This window comes from Schistocerca serialis, chromosome 3 (genome assembly GCF_023864345.2).
Source record: "Schistocerca serialis cubense isolate TAMUIC-IGC-003099 chromosome 3, iqSchSeri2.2, whole genome shotgun sequence".
NCBI lineage: Eukaryota > Metazoa > Arthropoda > Insecta > Orthoptera > Acrididae > Schistocerca > Schistocerca serialis.
Window position 1 is genome coordinate 374,563,606 of NC_064640.1, and position 18,829 is coordinate 374,582,434.

The window sequence follows — 18,829 nt, forward strand, 5'->3', positions numbered from 1 at the left end:
TCCTCAGCTTATTTAATTTTTCTTTATGGTTGTTGTTCTGAACTGGCTATTCTGAATCACATTGTTTACTCTTAACTGTGGCTGTCAGTTACAGCATTTACACTGTTTTCAAATGTATCTGGCATCAAACTCAAATGAGATTAAGTGGCATGTCATCATTAACTCTCCTCTTATGCAAAGTGGCATACAGCAAAAACAGATAACAAGTGGAATGTGATACGGCACAAATGATAAGACATAAAATTATATTATGTTTTATTGATTTTGTGTGAGATCATCTGTGTAGAAGGCAGTATGCCACTCTGCTTATGAAGAGAGATAATGACAACATGGCACATAATCCAGTTTGAGTGCATACAACAGACCAAGCACAAAGTGTTCGAAAATAGCATAAATGCTGAAACTGTCAGTCACAATTGTTTCTTTCAAACAGCCAGTGTGGAGCATTGTTCTGGTATACCACATGGATTTTGGATTACCGTAAATTAAAAATTTTCTTACTGTTACCTGTAGGACACAGGCTTCAGTTGTATTTCCTTTTTACTATGTCAAAACAGCTAATTAATTAGAAGATACTCCTGTAAACTTTGCCGTGACAGTGAACAAATTTTAAATCTGAGAAAATGTCAACTGAATATCACAGTGATTACAGTTATTTCATCTGTGGCATTTTGGCGTAATGTGTCTACATTTGACGCATTATTTGGTTAGTAAAATTGTCATTATATTTTAGTGTGGTGAGAGATAAATGTAAAGAATTTCCCATTGGTTTTTCTGTTACACATAATGGCTATTGTTCACAGTAGTTTTAACACCCATGGATAGTATTGTAAATCCGATTTTTAACTACCTTATCGTCTCAGTGAGATTTGAATTGTATTGATGCCCAGTAACATTGCATTCTGTCGGGATGTTGAGTAGTTGGTCAATCCATGTAGTGGTTATTGCCTTTGGTTCCTTTAGGTTTTTGACCAAAAGTTGTATCCAGATCCTATATACTCATATTGTTGGTATTCCCACGTCAGCAAGTTTTTTTGATCATTGTGTCTCAATTGCTTCACGGAGGCAGTGATATTTCACACATGATTGATTTTAAAGAAATGAGTTTCTGTGAAATTTATGGTGTCATCAATAAATTATGAAAATTGAGTTTGCTACCCTCTCATTACAAAAGAGAGTAAGGAAACAGAGAGAAAAAATAATGGCATATAAGAAAGTCCGTATGTAAAATTTGCAATAATGTCTGTAGGCAAATCCGGGTGAAAGATCTGTCAGAAAATTTTGGCCAAATGTAAACAGAGTGGACAGATCAGAACTTTCCAACCATCTTTCGTATGTAAGTTAGGCGTTAAAACTGAAGGCAGCAGGCATAAAGCAAAAGTATTAAATTTCTTGTTTAAAAATGCATTCATGAGTGAAAATACTGTCACATCAGTTTTGACCACCATAATCACTCTTAACGGAGAACCATAAAAATGTGCATCATCATTATTGAAAAACATAAAAAGACTAGTCATAGCAAACAAGGCACTAGGTGTGGACAAAACTTTGTCTTCAAAGTGAACTCAGTCTCAAAATCTGATGGAATAGTTATGACGTGGTAAGTTGAATCCAATGTAAAATCAGCCCCATTCCTGTTTCAGAATCATGGAGAAGGTCTTGGACAGTGAAAAGTCCCGCAAGACTAGAAAAGAGCACACGTAATTCCTGGTGGCAAAAGTAGGAAATAATGGATGTCTGGAATTACAGACAAATGTTGATAATGCATGCCTGTTGTAGGATCAAAGCTCAAACATGACATTTCTGTAAGAAAAGAAGCTTATATCAAAGAATCATCATGGTTTCAGAAGAAATTACCCACCCGAAACACAGCTTGCTTTATTCACCTGTAATACCTTGCAAGTGGTAGACACAGGTAGACAGACAGATTCAGTCTTTGTAGATACTGCGAAGGCATTTGATAATGTACTAAATCATGCACTAAAAGCCAAGATATAATCATACAGAGCAGACGTATATGACGAGCTTTATCAAATTTGACTTGTAGAACAAGGTAGATTCTGTTGGACAGCGAATATTCGACAGGAATGAAAGTGGGTGTGTAATGTTCTCAATTTGCATAAATAGTTTATCAGATAACCTTGATTTTTGCCCTTGGTTTTGTTGTTTAGAGGAAAGCATCATTGTTGAACTATTGTAAGAAAATGCAGAAATATGTGGTTAAATGCAAGATAATGCCCATAACAAAGAGAGAGACTGTGATCTTGTCTGTTCTCAAGATCAGAGGTGAAGATCTGGAGTATGAGACAGAGTATTAATATTTAGGGATGATACTAAGAAGTGATATGAACTGGAAGAAACATATAAAATCAGTAGTAGAAAAGTTGAAAGGAAGGCTTAGATTTGTTAAAAGGGTTCTGGGAAACTGCTGTGCATCTTTAAAAGAAATCATATGCAAGTCACTAGTGTGAGATCTGGTCTATCATTGGCATTCTTGTCAGGGTGGCAGAACGGTAGACGTTGAATGATTTCAGGGATGGGCTGCTACTATTGTAATGGGTTGGTATAGCAAATGTGGAGGTGTAACATAGATGATTGGGAAATTTAATGGGAACCTTTGGATGAAAAATGGCAACTTACAAGCAAAACCCTGTCCATAAAGTTGGATAACGAGTACTCGAGAAAGACTGCAACAAATCTACTGCCACCACTGTATATGCCACATAATGGCTATGACAATAAGATAGAGAGAGATTTGTGTATATGCAGGGGTATATAAAGTCATTCTTCCTGTGTGCAGTACATGCATGGAATAAGACAGCAACTCATTATTATTGGAATAAAGTACCCTCTGGCATGACTGTACAGTGTCCTGTGGCTAATCATTTGTGTGTAATATTGGTTGTGCATTGTCATCAGCTGATGAAGTGAATGATTATCCACCATTCCTAGCTAATATAGTCACTATTAAGATAAATGTATATGTGGATTTAAGTGTAATTCATTTTTAGTGTTTCATAGCAGTCTATAAACACTTCTGAATCAGTACAACAGTGTTTAAGCGCATTCTAGGCCAAATGGGTTATACCAGGTTATTGATGCGTAATTTCTCTTTTCCCTCCTCCATAGAAAAAATAAATTCACTGCATTCAGAACTAAACTGCATACCACAGTAAATTTTAATGATGTAATCATAAAATTTTTGATATAACTATCATCCAAAATGAGGTATTGAGTACTGAAACAAAGAACTCTTTCATAGTAACAAGTTATAGTTTTGAAATTTTATAATAATTATGCTCTCCAGTAGGCAGAGTAGTGTGTCTGTGGCTGTAGGGGAAAACCTGTCAGAGCGGTTACAATTTCACCTAACAGAGAGATTATTTTTTCCATTACTGATTTCTGACCTGAGTCCCACTTTCACATCATGACATATATTTCTTGTTTAATAAATATATGGGGGAGGGGGGGAGAGAGAGAGAGAGAGAGAGAGAGAGAGAGAGAGAGAGAGAGAGAGAGAGAGAGAGAGAGAGCTAGCTAGCTTTAATTTGGCTTTAGGAGGTAATATTCTGTTGTCAATAACTGAATCAGTTGGAGGTAGCCATAGAGGAGACATTCCTACACAATTATATATTGATGTAAGCTTGAAGTGGAGAGAACGTATTATAACCACCTGGTAGTTTTATATTTTTGCCTGATGGTAACTTGAAACTGTTATTCTTATCCCACCTGAGGAATAGTTTTGAAATTTTATAATAATTATGCTCTCCAGTTGGCAGAGTAGCGTTTCTGAAGAGAACTTTTTAGATGGAATTTTAGCTTGCTTATAGGCAGTTGTTCCAGTAGTGACTAAACTGATTCTGTTTGTTGGAAAAGTTTATCAATTTTCTAACTCACTATCTTATTCCTAAACCAAGTTTGACACAGACAGGTTAATGTCTACATGGATTCAAAAATGGGCAATTAACTGGCACTTAAAATTCTGCTCTGAGAAAAATCACGTCTGTTTTTGCTGTTGTTAGACTAATTTTTCTACGTGAAATTAATCTGAGAAGTAACTATTTTCAACAGTTTGTTGTTTTAGAACTAGTATTTGATGACAACTACAGATGTCTGTCTCACCTTAAGGATCTAAAAATAAAGGACACTTGTATTCTTAAGTGACACTCAAGTTCTGTCAGTACTCATTTTTTTCACATTTTAAGTAGCTTTTCGTGTAAAGTGGCTCACTTGACTTCTCGCAATTTTTTTAGTTGTATCTTAATGCCTTACATCTATAACAAAATTGCTCATATTTTTTTGACAGTGATTGCAATCTTCGAAGAGGTACTGTAGCAGATGACACATTGACATTATGAGAAGTTCATCTTGTCGATTCCGTCAATATACTAATGTCTTCTAAGCACATACAACAGTAAAAATGTTGAGAACATTCAGGATATTCAGGGTACCCTTCCATGTTTCATAAAGACAAACAAAAGGGAATATTGTTCATGTGGGAAGCCCAACATGGAGAAAAAGAAGGAAAAAACTTGTTAGCTAGTTAATGTAACAATCTGTTGACACTCTGTTACATAATGTGCTATCCCCATACAAACTACCATTTTTTGTTCTTGGGGCATTGTATCTTAAGACAGTAGAGTGTAACTGACGAGCAATGAAGGGCTGAAGCAACAGTCTGTAAAACTAAAGTCTATTAGCAGTCAGCTTGAAGCATGAGGGAAAATCTGAACCTCACTGGCCATATAGTGTTATTAACATCGTGTACTTTGCTGGATGTTGGAAAATGCTTATAAAGAAGTCAAGTAATAGGTTGCTGCAACACACACATTCTCATTTTTGATACTTGCTTCTAAACATGAACAAAGTTCACTTGTTTGAAATTTATTGTATGTGTACTGTCCTCCCTCCCTCCCCCCCCCCCCCCCCCCCCCTGTTTTTATGGGATGCTATGCTTTAGTAGACTTGTTATATAAATAGGGAAAAACCTTTCTTTCGGATCTTAGTCAAATTTTTTAGTTGGAAAAAGTTGGTAGTTTTTCAACAGAAGTTTGTTTTGTTGAACATACCAAAAAACAATACATTGTATACATGTGCATGACTGTATTGTATGAATGCCATTCATACTCTGTGGGTGGTGTTTCTGTGTTGTAGTAACATTTATAGTGACAGTAGTACTATAAATGCCCATTGTATCCAGCATTCAGCCTATTTTAAAATTTACTTTCATCCTCTCTCCCTGTTTCCTTTCTCTGCACTTCTTTGCCTATGTCCCTGGATATAATATTCTGAAGGTAGTCAGTTTAACAGATAATAAGAAATTGAGTTTATCACAGGAATATGAAATACTTTCTTTTGAAAAAGACAGTTTTTAGGAAGGGAAAATCAATTGTATGCTTGTGGTCCCAAGTGAGTCCAACATTATTAGAAGAATAGTGAGAAACATATATTATTTGAAGGTGACATTAGAGACAACGTTGAACAAATAACACAGTACATAGCAAAGAAGTAGTAATGTAAGGTGTAGGATATATTGTCCAATATAAAAACCAGTATAAAAAAGGAAAAATACTATAATCCTGAAGATAGCAGGAAGAAAATTGTCAGTAACATGAAAGAAAATGTGGAAGTTAGGAAAGTATTGTAAAAGTTAGGAAATAGATGCGGAAAACAGTGGAGAAAAGATTGTGATAAGGTAAATGGTTTTTTTTTGTGTGTGTGTGTGTGTGTGTGTGTGTGTGTGTGTGTGTGTGAGTGTGAGTGTGAGTGTGAGTGTGAGAGAGAGAGAGAGAGAGAGAGAGAGAGAGAGAGAGAGAGAGAGAGAGGAGGGGGGGGGGGACTGAAAATTAACCCTGTAGAACTGTGGGAGGATTGAGGATGGATTGGAGAAAGTAAATGAGAAACACTGTTTAAGACGATTGAAGTAAAAAAATAAATAAATAAATAAATAATAAAATAGGTCAATACAAGCATTCACAGTCTGCGTTTACTGCTGCATTATTGCAACTGAATCCATTTAAATGTAATCCGTATAATTTGAGGAAAGATGAAATTCCACCATCCCATAATTTAAAATTGTTCTTTATTTAGAACTACTGGTTTTGGGCATGGCTCATTTTCAATCGTATCTTTAACAGATATGGATACATCCTTCTCATCTCGTCATACAAAAATCATGTGCCTTTGTATGACGAGATGAGGATGATGTGCTCCATCAGTCCCAGAAGTTTCAAGCTTGCATTAAAAATAAATAGAGAAAGTTGAGATGGTGGTGTCAATGCTGTAGGTGTTCTACAGTCTCCCCGCACTTAAATATAACACATAGCATGTTCATAGAGCCATGTGAAAAATTTGGAAAATTCCTTAGAGGCGTAGTTCAATGTGCACTTCACATTGGCTTGAATGTCGATTGTATCATCAAAGCATTGATTGTTCATGTGAATTTATGCACTTCGTCATTTTGTGGTAGTTTCATATTCATAATGCTAATTCTTGTCACCTGTTATGATTGATTCGAGAAAAAAATTGTCCACGTTCTAAATTTCAATCAAGTCGTGGCAGTAATCCACGAATCATTGTTTTTATTCAGGAGTCGAAGTGCATGAGACAAATGTTGCACATGCTTTTCTCTTCTTTAAAACGTTCTGGAAAGTACCTCAGACAGTTGATTCAGAGATGTTCCTCCATTGCAGTTTATGACAGGATGATGATTACACACTACTGTTGTATGTTGAATATTCACACTGCCTGCTTCCGTCTGATTGGCTGAATGCTCATCTGTTGTTTACATTTGTTAGTTCACTGTGCCATCATGGTTACTGCTCTGATGTCAGTTATATACCAGGAATAAAATCACTCTCTGAACTTTTTGATTGGATCGTGTATCCACATCTATTACAGATTCACTTGAAAGTGGGCCACGCCAAAAATTAGTAGTGCTGAATAAAGTACAATGTGAAAATACAGACAGGTGGAAGGATGTCTTTCATCAGATAAATTGAAGTTGTGGTGCCACCCAGAAGAAAACACTTTTAATGTCTTGTAGAAATCTATTCAGAACAAACCAACAACAACATTGCAATGACTTCTGTCCTTCAAACTACCTTCTGCTACTTGCTGCTGCTTTTGCATGTAGTTTAAACCTATTCTGTCATTAAAAACTTGTGCTCAAATCTTCTCAGGTACTCCTATACTCTACATATCATTGTAAAGGTTCATGCAAATTAGGATGTTCTGTTCTCCATCTTCTGCTTGTGGCATTTATTGTACTTTTTCATGTCTAACATTGTGTGATTACAAGCAGCTTCTGATTCTGCTCAGAAGTTTCATTTCTACACTTCACATTTTGTCTGCTGCTGTTGATATTGCCGCACGCAGTAATCACTCTGATAGAGCCGTAGGTTTACAAAATTTTACTTTCACATCTTATGTAGCCTTTTTGATGTGTTTTAATATACATCTGCCCAAATATAAGTAATCTTACTCCATCTGTATCAGTGTATAGGTAATTTTGGCATCTAAAACAGCTGAAGGTGGTGACTATTCCAAAATCAAGTGATGCACAGCATTTTTGTGCAGATCAGATCTTTGACCTCCTTAGTTTTAGGGATCTCATCATCATATGTATTATGACAAAAAATAAAAAAGACTATTGATCATGGGATTTTAGCTTTCAGTTGGTTTTCAACCTTGAAGTGTGTGCTTATGTTGTGACAAGTTTCATCAAAATATATAACCTCATTAACATAAGGCAAGCACTTTCCCATTGTAATCATGTTTTACACTTTGTTGGAAAGTTTTCATTTACGAGGTCTGTTTCAAAAAAAATGAGACTGACTTTTCAGATATGTGTACTTATCAAATATGTGCTAGTGGAGGTTACCTTCAAACAAAGATTTAATGGAGTCCACGTACATCTGCATTTGCTCCTACCATTACTTGGAACGTTTTTGCATGTTATTTTGTATGCAACTCCACCTGACCTCTGCCATTTGTCTCTTCCATTGGAGTGCAAGAGCACAGTTGTAGTATACAGCTTGTCTGTTGCCACTGAGCTGCTCAATTTGTTGAGGCTTCTCACAGTTTAAGGTCGGGAAACAGTTGCTCATTAGTGTATTATTGAAAATAGTGCATTAGTAATGTGAACAGTCTTGTTTCATTTTGGTGATGTATGTATTTTTTTATATAAATGATTTAAGTGTCAGTGTGCACAGTGGCAACTTCTCATCTCTTTTACCTCACAGTATTAAGAAATAAGTCTCTTTGTGTTGTAGACTTGATTTTAAGAATCTCCAGTATGGTACTGTAGTCAGATAATTAAAAAAATGACATGCAGATACAGGTTCAAAACATTTTATTAAAGCTGACTAACATTAGCATTCCAAATCAAGGAAAGTGCTAAAATATTTGTAGCTTTTCTTTCTTTTTAAAACTTAAAAATCTCTCAAATGTGTCCTTGAGTTTTGATTAGGTCTCTGCTTTCAGAAATTTCACCCGATTAATGAAGTATATTTACATTGTGCATCCCTATATTGCAAGAATAAGAACTTGACCATTTTTCTATTCTGATCCAGGACACTTAACACTAATTTTTTCATTCCTCTTAGTCCATCAAGCCTCATAAATGGTCAGTTGCTCATCATTAATCATCCTGGGTGTAACTGTTGCAGGACGGGTTAGAACTCTGAGATTTTCCTGCGCTATGAGTAATTGATTGTATTGATGTTTAGGGTGATGAGATTCCAATGGCAGATATGTCATACCCTGAAGGAGGGACGCATGCCCCACCCCCAGGAGGAGTCCGTACTTACCCTGCCGCTCCTGTAAGTTCTACCCGCTGAACTACTTTTGTTTACTTTCAGTTCATTTCAGACTGTTTCCTCACTTCACACTACACCATTGTGTATGTGTGCCTTTTACATTAAGTTTAAACAACTTTTTAATACATAACTTTGTTTTTATTATTTATTTTGCTTATATATATACTTTTCTTAATTTTAACTTTTATTTTGTGTTTAAAGAAGTTGGCTTGTCCAGGAGGGGGAGGGGGGGGTGGTGAATGTTGAATATGACATTACCATGTGACGCCCTAAGTGTTTAACGCAGTTGCAGTTTAGCGTTTTTGTAGACTCGTACCGCACATAATATAGGGAAACGTGTCTACTTATATTCCATTTCATATTCCATTTTTTTACAATGTTGTTTTCTCTTACTGTACCACTTGTCGCTGTTGTTTCATAGAGGAATTTGTGAATCTATCGATGTAGGCATTTATGTGTGTGTAATGGAAACAATAATGAAATATTAAATGTGTTAAATGAAATACAGTTTCTGCGTATGATGTCTACAAAATTATATATTTGTATTTTACATCTTCAACACACATGTGCATGGAATAATTTGCATATACTCCTAACTGACAAATGTAATTGGATTTTCAAGCTTACATTGATGTGAAAGTCCTCAAACAGTGAACATAACGTGGCAATTTCTCCTGTATGTTGGGAGGAGATGGTGGTGCTTCTTACAGCTAATTGCTTTAGGTGCAAGAAAGTAGACTTACTTGTTGTCTGCACTGTTGCTTTTTCTGAGAGCTGCTGAGTCAGTTCCCCAGTGCTGATTTGAGAGAGAGGCAAATTGCCCTCCTTAGTTTTATATTGCCCTCCTTAGTTTTATGTAGAATATATTCTGTTATGTTTTGTATCAAAATAAAAGTAATATCAAAATATCTGTTGGTCAAAATATTCTATGTTGGTAGTATTATATCTTTTGGAGTGAGCATTGGAAAATACCTTTCGTCACTATTTATCATATTTTTGTAAAATAAATTTTTAATATCACAGTACTGGTTTTACATTATTAATTGTAAGTTAACCTGTAATAACAAAGTCTCTGTGGTGTTACAATTGTGTACGGGCAAATAATACTGTGCTACAGTACCCAAATATTGTGTATGATACAAACAACTTCTCACGTGCTTCGTGAATTATTTTCTGCTTCCCTATGAGAATTATTTATCTAAGCAGACCTCAAGTTGCTTTTCAGAATCATTCGGCTTATGTAATAGTGTGTTTAGGTGTTCAGATATATATAAACTCTATAGACTGCCTCCGTGGCAGGTGTCTGTCAACTGTATATTAATCAGAGAGAGGTCAGTTAAACAGAACGTATTTGCATCCTTTTACACCAAGAATTTGTTAAAAGTTCAACATGAGTGTGTCAAAGTTCTGTTTTGGTGAAAGACGAAATTTCCTATCAGTTCTGTACACCCATCTTTTTGAGTGTTAGAGCATGATGAAGTTCTGTTCTTAACAAAGTTCCAAGATTTCTTTCTGTGTGCATTAAATTAGATTCTTGTTGGGGCTCACGAGTTGTCATGTTCCCACTGTTACAACTAAGATTTTGTTTCGGGGTTGTACTGAATATCATACACAGTGACAACATTGTTTTTCAAAAGTGGGTACATGTGATGTCTTGTAAGCATTTCTTCAGAACCTTTTACTCAAATTTATTCACTGTTGTGAAGTCTTTATGGTATCTAGTGAATACTCATTTTCACCATATTAAAATCACTTGTATATAAGTTCTAGGTTATGACTAAACTCTTTACAATAACATTCATTTGCAGGTCATGCAAAATGAATTCTTTTCTTGTGTTCCTCTTGCAAAGGGAGCATATTTGCTCTAGGCATGTTGTATCTGTAAGTGATGATGTTAACATTGCTGTATTTCAGTTATCTTAAAACAACTGAACACAACTTTCCTCATTTGCAAGAAAATTTGACATCACATTATTCTTACAGTGAAAAATCTACAATTATATAAAAAAGACAGGGAAGGGGAATTGAGCAAGATCAACTATAGTAACTTCCACTGAACCTGCATGTGCCACCCAGGAAGATTGACTTGCTTGACTTGCAGGTTATTGGAAGCCCAAAGTGTCTTTTTGCTCAATAATTCTCATAGTTAATGCAACAATTCCTGTTCATTTAGAGCAGAAATATGGATTTCTTTTGGACTATGTGGTGCTTTTTAGGACTGGTAGCTGATTCTATGTCAGTATACTTTAAATAACCGCTGCAGAACATGAATCTGTGAAAGGTGGAATTTGAGTAGTTGGTGGTAGATGTGGACAAGGTGTGGAGTAGATGTATATCTGTTAACAGACATGAAATTATGATACGTTAACTTGCAAAGGTGCCAGCCAAGTTTTGTCAAGTTTACTTGTTAATTTTTCCAGTGTGTAATTATAGTTTGCATTTTATTGCTTGGACATTGTTTGTGCTACAATTTATTAAAATACATTTTACTAACAATTAAAGAATTATATTCTCTCACTTATGTTATTATCTTTGTTTCTGAAAATTAAGGATGGAGTCCTCCACTGTATAATTTTTATGTGTAACTTATTCCAAAAATAGTTTTTGTGAACTGCTGCAAACAATTTATTGTATCCATAACTTAGTTAAGTTGGACATTTTGCATTCATGGTAGGATTATGTCCCTTAATTGCATGATCTGTCTAGTGCTAACCTAGGCATATTTAATTATTGATAATATTTGTCAGTGTGAGCAGTATTTGTAAAGTGTACTTAGTACAAACTTCAGTCAGTCTTAACACAGTCATGTGTGAACTGTCTTTGCCAAATGTATTAAATATTATGTACTTCCATAGGAAATTTCTTTTGGTTTCATTTTTGTTTCTTGTATCCTATATTTTACTGCATTTTGTAGTCAGAGTAGACTGTTTTAAATTTTTCTGTAATTTATTTAATCTGCACATTGTATAATCAATAGCTGCTATGTTTGTTTCTGTCAATAATAAAAAGAAAAGGCAGATATCTTGATAACTCACCCATACTATAATTTAATATCTTCCTGTTATTGATTTATGACAATAGTGTAGAAATTATATTTCTTAATACATGGACTGTTTTCCACTTTCCAAGTTGTAGAATTTGTGTTCTTTTTTTGTTTAATAAAGATTGTTAGCTTGTTTGTATAAAATTGTGTGTTGGCAGTATACTTTTTGTCTTCTCTTTTCATTTAACATCATTTTGTGTATGTGCTAATAGTGTGACCATGTTATTTTTTATTGTGTTTTTAAACTGCAATGGTGTTCCTTAATAATTTTGTATCTTTTCTCTGTGATAATTATCAATGTCTGAAGAGTGAAATGTAATCTTTGGTTTCCTTTGCATGTCAAGTGATAAGTTATGTTGCTTAGTTGTATGCATGGCATAGAATGTTTCAAAGTAAAGAAAAGTACTTTTATTTGTTTGCAAATATGCAATTTATTCATTCAAACCATTTGAGTTTTCTTTCCAATCTTGTTGTTATATCATTGTCCTAGGATGTTTTCATCATTTTTGCTGCAAGTTTGTTTGGTAAGATGAATATACTTATAAACGAACTCTTTTGATAGCAAGTTGAATGCCAAAGAAAGAAAGAAAAAGAAAACGACAACAAAGTGTGTGCCCACATAGGATTATAAGACTCTTTAGAATAAACCACACTTAATGTAGGAATGGAAATAAGTTGTGAAACATAACTGAAATATTCTTAACTTTGAATATACCACCACAGATTCTGTAGGACAAAGGGCTCATACAACCAGCTGACTGAATTGTTTTTGGTGTTTTCCGTCTGTAGATGTGCCTAATTGGCCTACATAATAGAAGCAGTATAACAATTCAGTTTCAATAATAATTTTTTGTGTAACTGAATGAAAGATGTAGTTTCTAACAGAGATGCTAAGTCCCCATATTTTTTGGAACGTAGGTGGTGACTTTTGCTGTTCATTGTCCACATATGTTGCAGCTTGTTGCATTTACTCATCTGCTACAGAGAATACTGAAATTTACACCTTAACTAACAAGAAAACATCACCATCTTGACCTCATAATTTAAGGAGAAAGAACAACACCTGCAAGATACCAGCCCTAGAAATAGATCCCATGTAAAAATTTGGGCCATAATTCTGATAGTACACAGTTATGACCTTCTAAAATGTACAGTTTCTCTTCATGTGCGCCGGTTTCTTGTCTCTCACTCTCCGCCACTGCAGCTGCCTAGTGGCAGAGCAAGAAGTACTGTACAGCAGAGTAACAACCAGAGCCCTCCTATTTGCAGAATTTGATGGTGAGGGAATAAAGAGGAGGGGGGGGGGGGGCACATCTGTTAAACATATTACAAAATATTGTTAGAGAAGCCATATGTTATTCTACGTGAAAAATAGGTAAGTGATGTGAGTATGGTACAGAATGCCAACCTCATGAACATATTGAATATTATTTAACAATATTCTCATACTGATGTAATACAGCAATATATACACCTCAAAAGCAAAATGAGTAAACCTGAGCAACTGTAGAATTACTATTAAATAAAGTTAATTACTTCAATGTACAACTTCTTCATGCCAACTGAGTTGAGTAATAGCACATGTACATATGAACTTCGCTTTAACATTTTCAGCTTTAAAATCCAAAGGAAATAAAGCACAACAGTGATGTTAATAGTGAAATAACATTGAGCTACTTCTCTAATGACACACTCATTCATTTTGTACTTTTACACTGCATTTGTAAATGCAACATAAGTACATTCAAACCAGAGATATCTCTAGCACCAGCTACAGGTTAGAAACCACACACTGGCACAATGAAAAAGCATGTTACTAATGTCAAAACAGTATTTCACAAACCTCTTACTCAGTCCACTGTAGAGTACTTGGCACTAGGACATTAGACGGCTGCAGGGGGTTGGGGTGAATGACACACACATTGTGCATACAGAAGTTTAAAAGCTCTACTATCAGAGTTTCAGAGGGTCATAACTATGTACTATCAGAATTACGGCAAAAAATCTTTGCATGAAATCAGTTGCTGGGGCTGATACCTTGAAAGTGCACTTTTTCTTCCTTAAAATATGATATCAAGCTGGTGATGATGATTCCTTGTAAAGTGCAAAACATGTTTTAAAGTTTCTATTTATTTGCTCTGTGTGTGTGTGTGTGTGTGTGTGTGTGTGTGTGTGTGAGAGAGAGAGAGAGAGAGAGAGAGAGAGAGAGAGAGAGAGAGATGAGTAACATGTCTGGTTGAAATCAAGGCAGCCCTTACAGCACAAATACTGCGCAGTGGAAGTAAAATAAGTGTATATTGTACCAGAAAATGGGACATCAACGTATTGCCTGCAGAAAAATGACATAATCCATCACCAACCTTAAAGCCGTTACTCACTGCTAGTGGTTATGGCTAATAATATTTAATGATTTGACTGGAAATGTGTACCAGAATCCACCTCTAGTCTTTGTGTTTTGCTTTTCCGATGTCTTAGGGACTTGGTCTATCAAGAGTTTGAACTATGAGTGACTCATAGGTATGTAAATAGAATAGTATTCATCCAGTGTTGCTGTGTTCTTTATATTTCAAGGAGATGAAAATGAAATTTTGTATGTCAGTTTTCTGTGTGAACCTTTTTGCCTGATCTGGGTTGTAAAACAGGATTCAGATATCATTGGTTGACCCATGTCTTGAAATGAAGTTGTGAACTTTATCAAGCACTAGCCATCTTTAATATGAGGGAGGGGGGGATACAGAAATCGTTGCACCAGCTTGTTCTTTGTTGAATGCCAATCCGTTCTTATTTCCTAACTGACCAATCTCAAAGATTAATAGATTAAGGTAGTTATCATCTGATTGCATATGTCGGAGAGCTTACTGTAGTCATTCCCATTAAATTTGTCCAGAAATGTAATGGAGATGCTTTAAGTATTAAACTCACTGCAGTCTTGATGGTAATTTATATAATTTTGTCAAAAAGAAGTTAATCTGTATACTTTTTCATCTGTTCATTTTTTTATTTTGACAGAAGTGGAAAGTAGTTGCTGTATTTGTAATGTTTGTGGGAGGAGGTGGGGGGGTGGGGGGGGGGGGCATCTGAGTATTCAGCTGTTTAGTTCCATAATTTTATATAGTTTGCCAAAGTGTTTGTTGAAATAAGAAAAATACAGATAGAAGAGTAGAATAAATATGTAACTTTGTTGCTACAGACTTGTCTATTTTTGGTAACTTTAAACTTGTGCAGAATATGTAAGAGGTTATATTCCTTACATAACATAAAGTATACCAAATGCTGTAATTTCCCAGCTTTTTTTCACAATGCTTACATATCTTTGTAAATTATTTTGTTTGACGTATACAGTTTCTGTAATCAACTATGTGAAAAGGCTGTTTGCTTCCATTATTGTAACAGCTCTTTTTCTTGCAACTTGTGAAAATGCAAAATGACAACTGAAACAACTGCGAATGATTAATATAACAATTTAAAAATTAAGGTGCATGTGCACTATGGGAAAACCACATAAGAATTTTGTGATATGGTTTATATTATGACACACATCACCAGACATAATTGTCCAGATCATTCATTTATTTGATGCATTTGTGACCTGTCACTTTCATAGAGACAAATAAGAAAAAAAACTTATGAAATTTCTACTCAGTTCTGACTCCAGGCAACTAGAATAGTGAATACACATGGAGTTAATGGTAGACAAGGCAATACATTTTTTGACCATGAATAATGTAGACCAAAACAGCAGCTGTTCTTTTAGCATATTAAACATGTTTCTGGCAAAATATTTCACAATAATCTCATTATAAAAGTCAGAATAGATGTCAAAAATAAATGTGGTTTACTTATAATAAAGGAAGTTTGAATAATTAAAACCACATTATTAATAGAGATAACCAAAATCTACCAAGAATGTGCAGTTTTAAAGAAGTTATGTAATTATCTTGATGTGCCTGTTACTCAAAAAGTTTGCTGGTTACAGCTTTTCATTCCTGTCAGTTGATATTTCAATGTCTGTAGGACCAGCCTAGTTAAGCTGCCATATGATAGATTTCAGGTTATGTGGTGCAATGTAACAGAAACTTTCATCGCTTGTACTAGTATAAAACTGAATATTTAACTTCAAACATATGGTCATACTGCTGAAATCTTTCATCAGTTTGTGACAATGTTTTGTCTGTTCATTATGCTATGAGTTAAAAAAGAAATATAGTCAGCTGTTTGAAAGTAAAATTGGTGACAAAGGTTCTGCCCTATTCTGAAAATGATTTTGATCGGAAACTGAATGGTGTAGTGTCTTATTTTTCTTGCACATGATTTAATATAGATTAAATATTTTTCTTCTTTACCTTCTATTTACTCATCTATTGCCTTATATGCAGAACATCAAATTTCTGTCAAATCATAATGTCCAACACAGAACTTATACATAGCAGACTGAAGCAACAGTTCACATAGGAGTGTAGCCAAAGAAAGGATGATCTTGATAGACATGTTATTTGTCTGAATAAACATCACAACTATTGTCAAAAATATATATATTCTCTGAGGATTTCATTCTTCTCCAAACTAGGCCATCAATTCTAGGAGCTTCTATATTCGCATCCACGTGGTACTTCTCACAACAATCGCCATCCCATCTTAAAGACATGCATTGTCCCTTGACATGATTTACCACATTCAAATGAAGTAACAGACCTGCAAAATATTTGTGTTCTCCTCTATGATAATTTATAATTTTCCTTTGAGAGTATCATTTGTCAGTAAGAATATGTAGGGATACATATCATTCCTCTGGAATGGTATGTAATACCAAAATGGGAGAAGTACAGGATCTTAAATTGATGTGAGTTCTGTGTTGCAACCATAATATAACCTCATCAGACACAGAAAGTAGTAGGAAAAGGCTTCAAAGATGCTATTAACAGGAAAGTTTGTGAAGTGTTAACTGACACAAGACACATTCAGAAATAGTCAGCTTCGTATAATTTTCAAGCCATCTTTGTTAATACTGTCTATGATATTCTTAAATCCCTCTGATATATGTTTGTATGTCTCAGTGGGCAAATCATTATCTGGAATTTCCTGACATAATAAAACTGCGTGCAAGCCCAAGATTCAGACACTAAACCTTGCATTTAATGGGCTATGCCTTTACTACCCGTACAGCTTTGATTCTGCTGGTATTGGTATTTTATTTCCCAAACGTCACTGAAGTTCCTCTGCATGCCTTGTAGGACTGAATGCCAACAAGTTCTCTGTCTTGTTAATGTACCTTCCTACAATGCAACACCACAACATCTATATCTGTACTCCATAAGCCGTCTTACATGGTGACGGGTGCTTCTGTTACCATTATCTTTTCTTCACTTCCCTGTTCCATTCACAAATGGTGAGTGGGAAGAATGATTGTCTGTAAACCTCTGTATAATTATAATTTCTCTAATTTTCTCATTGGGGTCATTTCATGACACGTTGGAGAATTAGTGTGTCAGTCAATGCTTTTAGGAAAGTAAAATCTCAGAATTTCAATAGTCTCTCTCCCCCCTCTCAGAATTTCAATTGTAAATCTCTCTGTGATGCATGGTGCCTTTCTTGTAGCATGTGCTATCTGAGTTTGTTAAACAATTATGTAATGCTCTTTCACTGACTAAACAATGCTGTGAAGAAACACCACTCTTCATAGGATTTTGACTATCTTTTCTACTAATCCAACTAATGAACAGTACTCAAGAACCTGTCAAATGTTTTGTGGGTCACTTCTTTCATGGATGAATTACATTTCCTTAAGATTCTTCCAGTAAATCTCATTCTAGCATCTGCTTTTCCTACAATGATTTTTTTCATTATTCCACTTTGGGTCATTCCAGATGGTTAGTTCTGTGTATTTTACATAGTTACTATTTCTAATGACTTGTTGCCAATCGTGTAATCTAACAATAGTGGGTATTTTCATCTATTTATGACTGGCCACGGTGGCCGAGCGGTTCTAGGCGCTTCAGTCCAGAACCGCGTGACTGCTATGGTCGCAGGTTTGAATCCTGCCTCAGGCATGGAAGTGTGTGATGTGCTTAGGTTAGTTAGGTTTAAGTAGTTCTAAGTTCTAGGGGACTGTTGACCTCAGATGTTAAGTCCCATAGTGCTCAGAGCCATCTGAACCCATCTATTTATGTGCAATATGTAACATTTATTTACGTTCAGTGTCAGCTGTCAGTCACTGCACCAATCATTGATCCTCTCCAGATCTCCCTGCAGTTTGTTACAGTTTGTCACTACTAATGTTGTCTGCAACCGATGACATGGAACTTCAGATGTTATCCAGTAGATCACTTGTGTATATTGTAATCTGTAATGGCAATATCATACCCCCTTGGGGTACTCATGAAATTACCTTTACATCTGTTGAATTTGTTCCATTAAGAGCAACATGTTGAGTTCTGTCTGAAAGGAAGTTCTGAATCCAGCCACAAATGTGATTCTCTAAATGACATTGAGAAACTGTATCAAATGTCTTCCTGAGGTAAAGGAACACTGGATTATCAATCTGGGCATCAGTGCCTATGGCACTATGGATCTTGCAGACAAACCGAGGGAACTGAGTTTCTCAATATCTTGTGTTTGCTCAGTCCATGTTGATTTTGGTAGAGAGACTGGAAATCGTAATGACCTGTGCTTTTTATCCACTCACTAGGCACCTTTTATGGCTCCGATGACCTTCAATTAATTACTGCAGAAGGGGAGAAAGCTCATTTGCATAATTTCCATAAAATATCACAGGTATCTCATCCACTCCAGATACCTTTCTTCTATTGAGCAGTTTTAGTTGATTTTCTGTTTTGTGATCACTTATGTCAATATCTACAAGTTTGGCATTTGTGGGATGGTTGGAAGGGTTACCAAAATAACGTTTTGCCGTGGTGAAACAGTATTTTGCCTTCGTCTCAGTTATCTTCTATTTTGGTGCCAGTGTGGT

The 18,829-nt window shown here is 35.3% G+C and overlaps 1 protein-coding gene across 8 annotated transcripts in view; it reads left to right on the forward strand.

Moving 5' to 3' along the window:
- The window catches only part of LOC126470197 (catenin delta-2), a 494,830-nt gene that overhangs the window by 465,568 nt on the left and 10,433 nt on the right, over positions 1 to 18,829 (forward strand). For 5 of the 8 annotated variants that reach the window (XM_050097862.1, XM_050097861.1, XM_050097863.1 and 2 more), the window contains one exon: positions 8,730 to 8,822. The exons of 1 other annotated variant lie outside the window; for it this stretch is intronic. In XM_050097862.1, coding sequence (XP_049953819.1) covers positions 8,730 to 8,822 — 93 coding nt within the window. Of the gene's footprint in view, positions 1 to 8,729; positions 8,823 to 10,802; positions 12,220 to 18,829 lie in introns of those variants that run through there. 2 more of the 8 variants (XM_050097867.1, XM_050097868.1) reach the window with 2 other exon arrangements.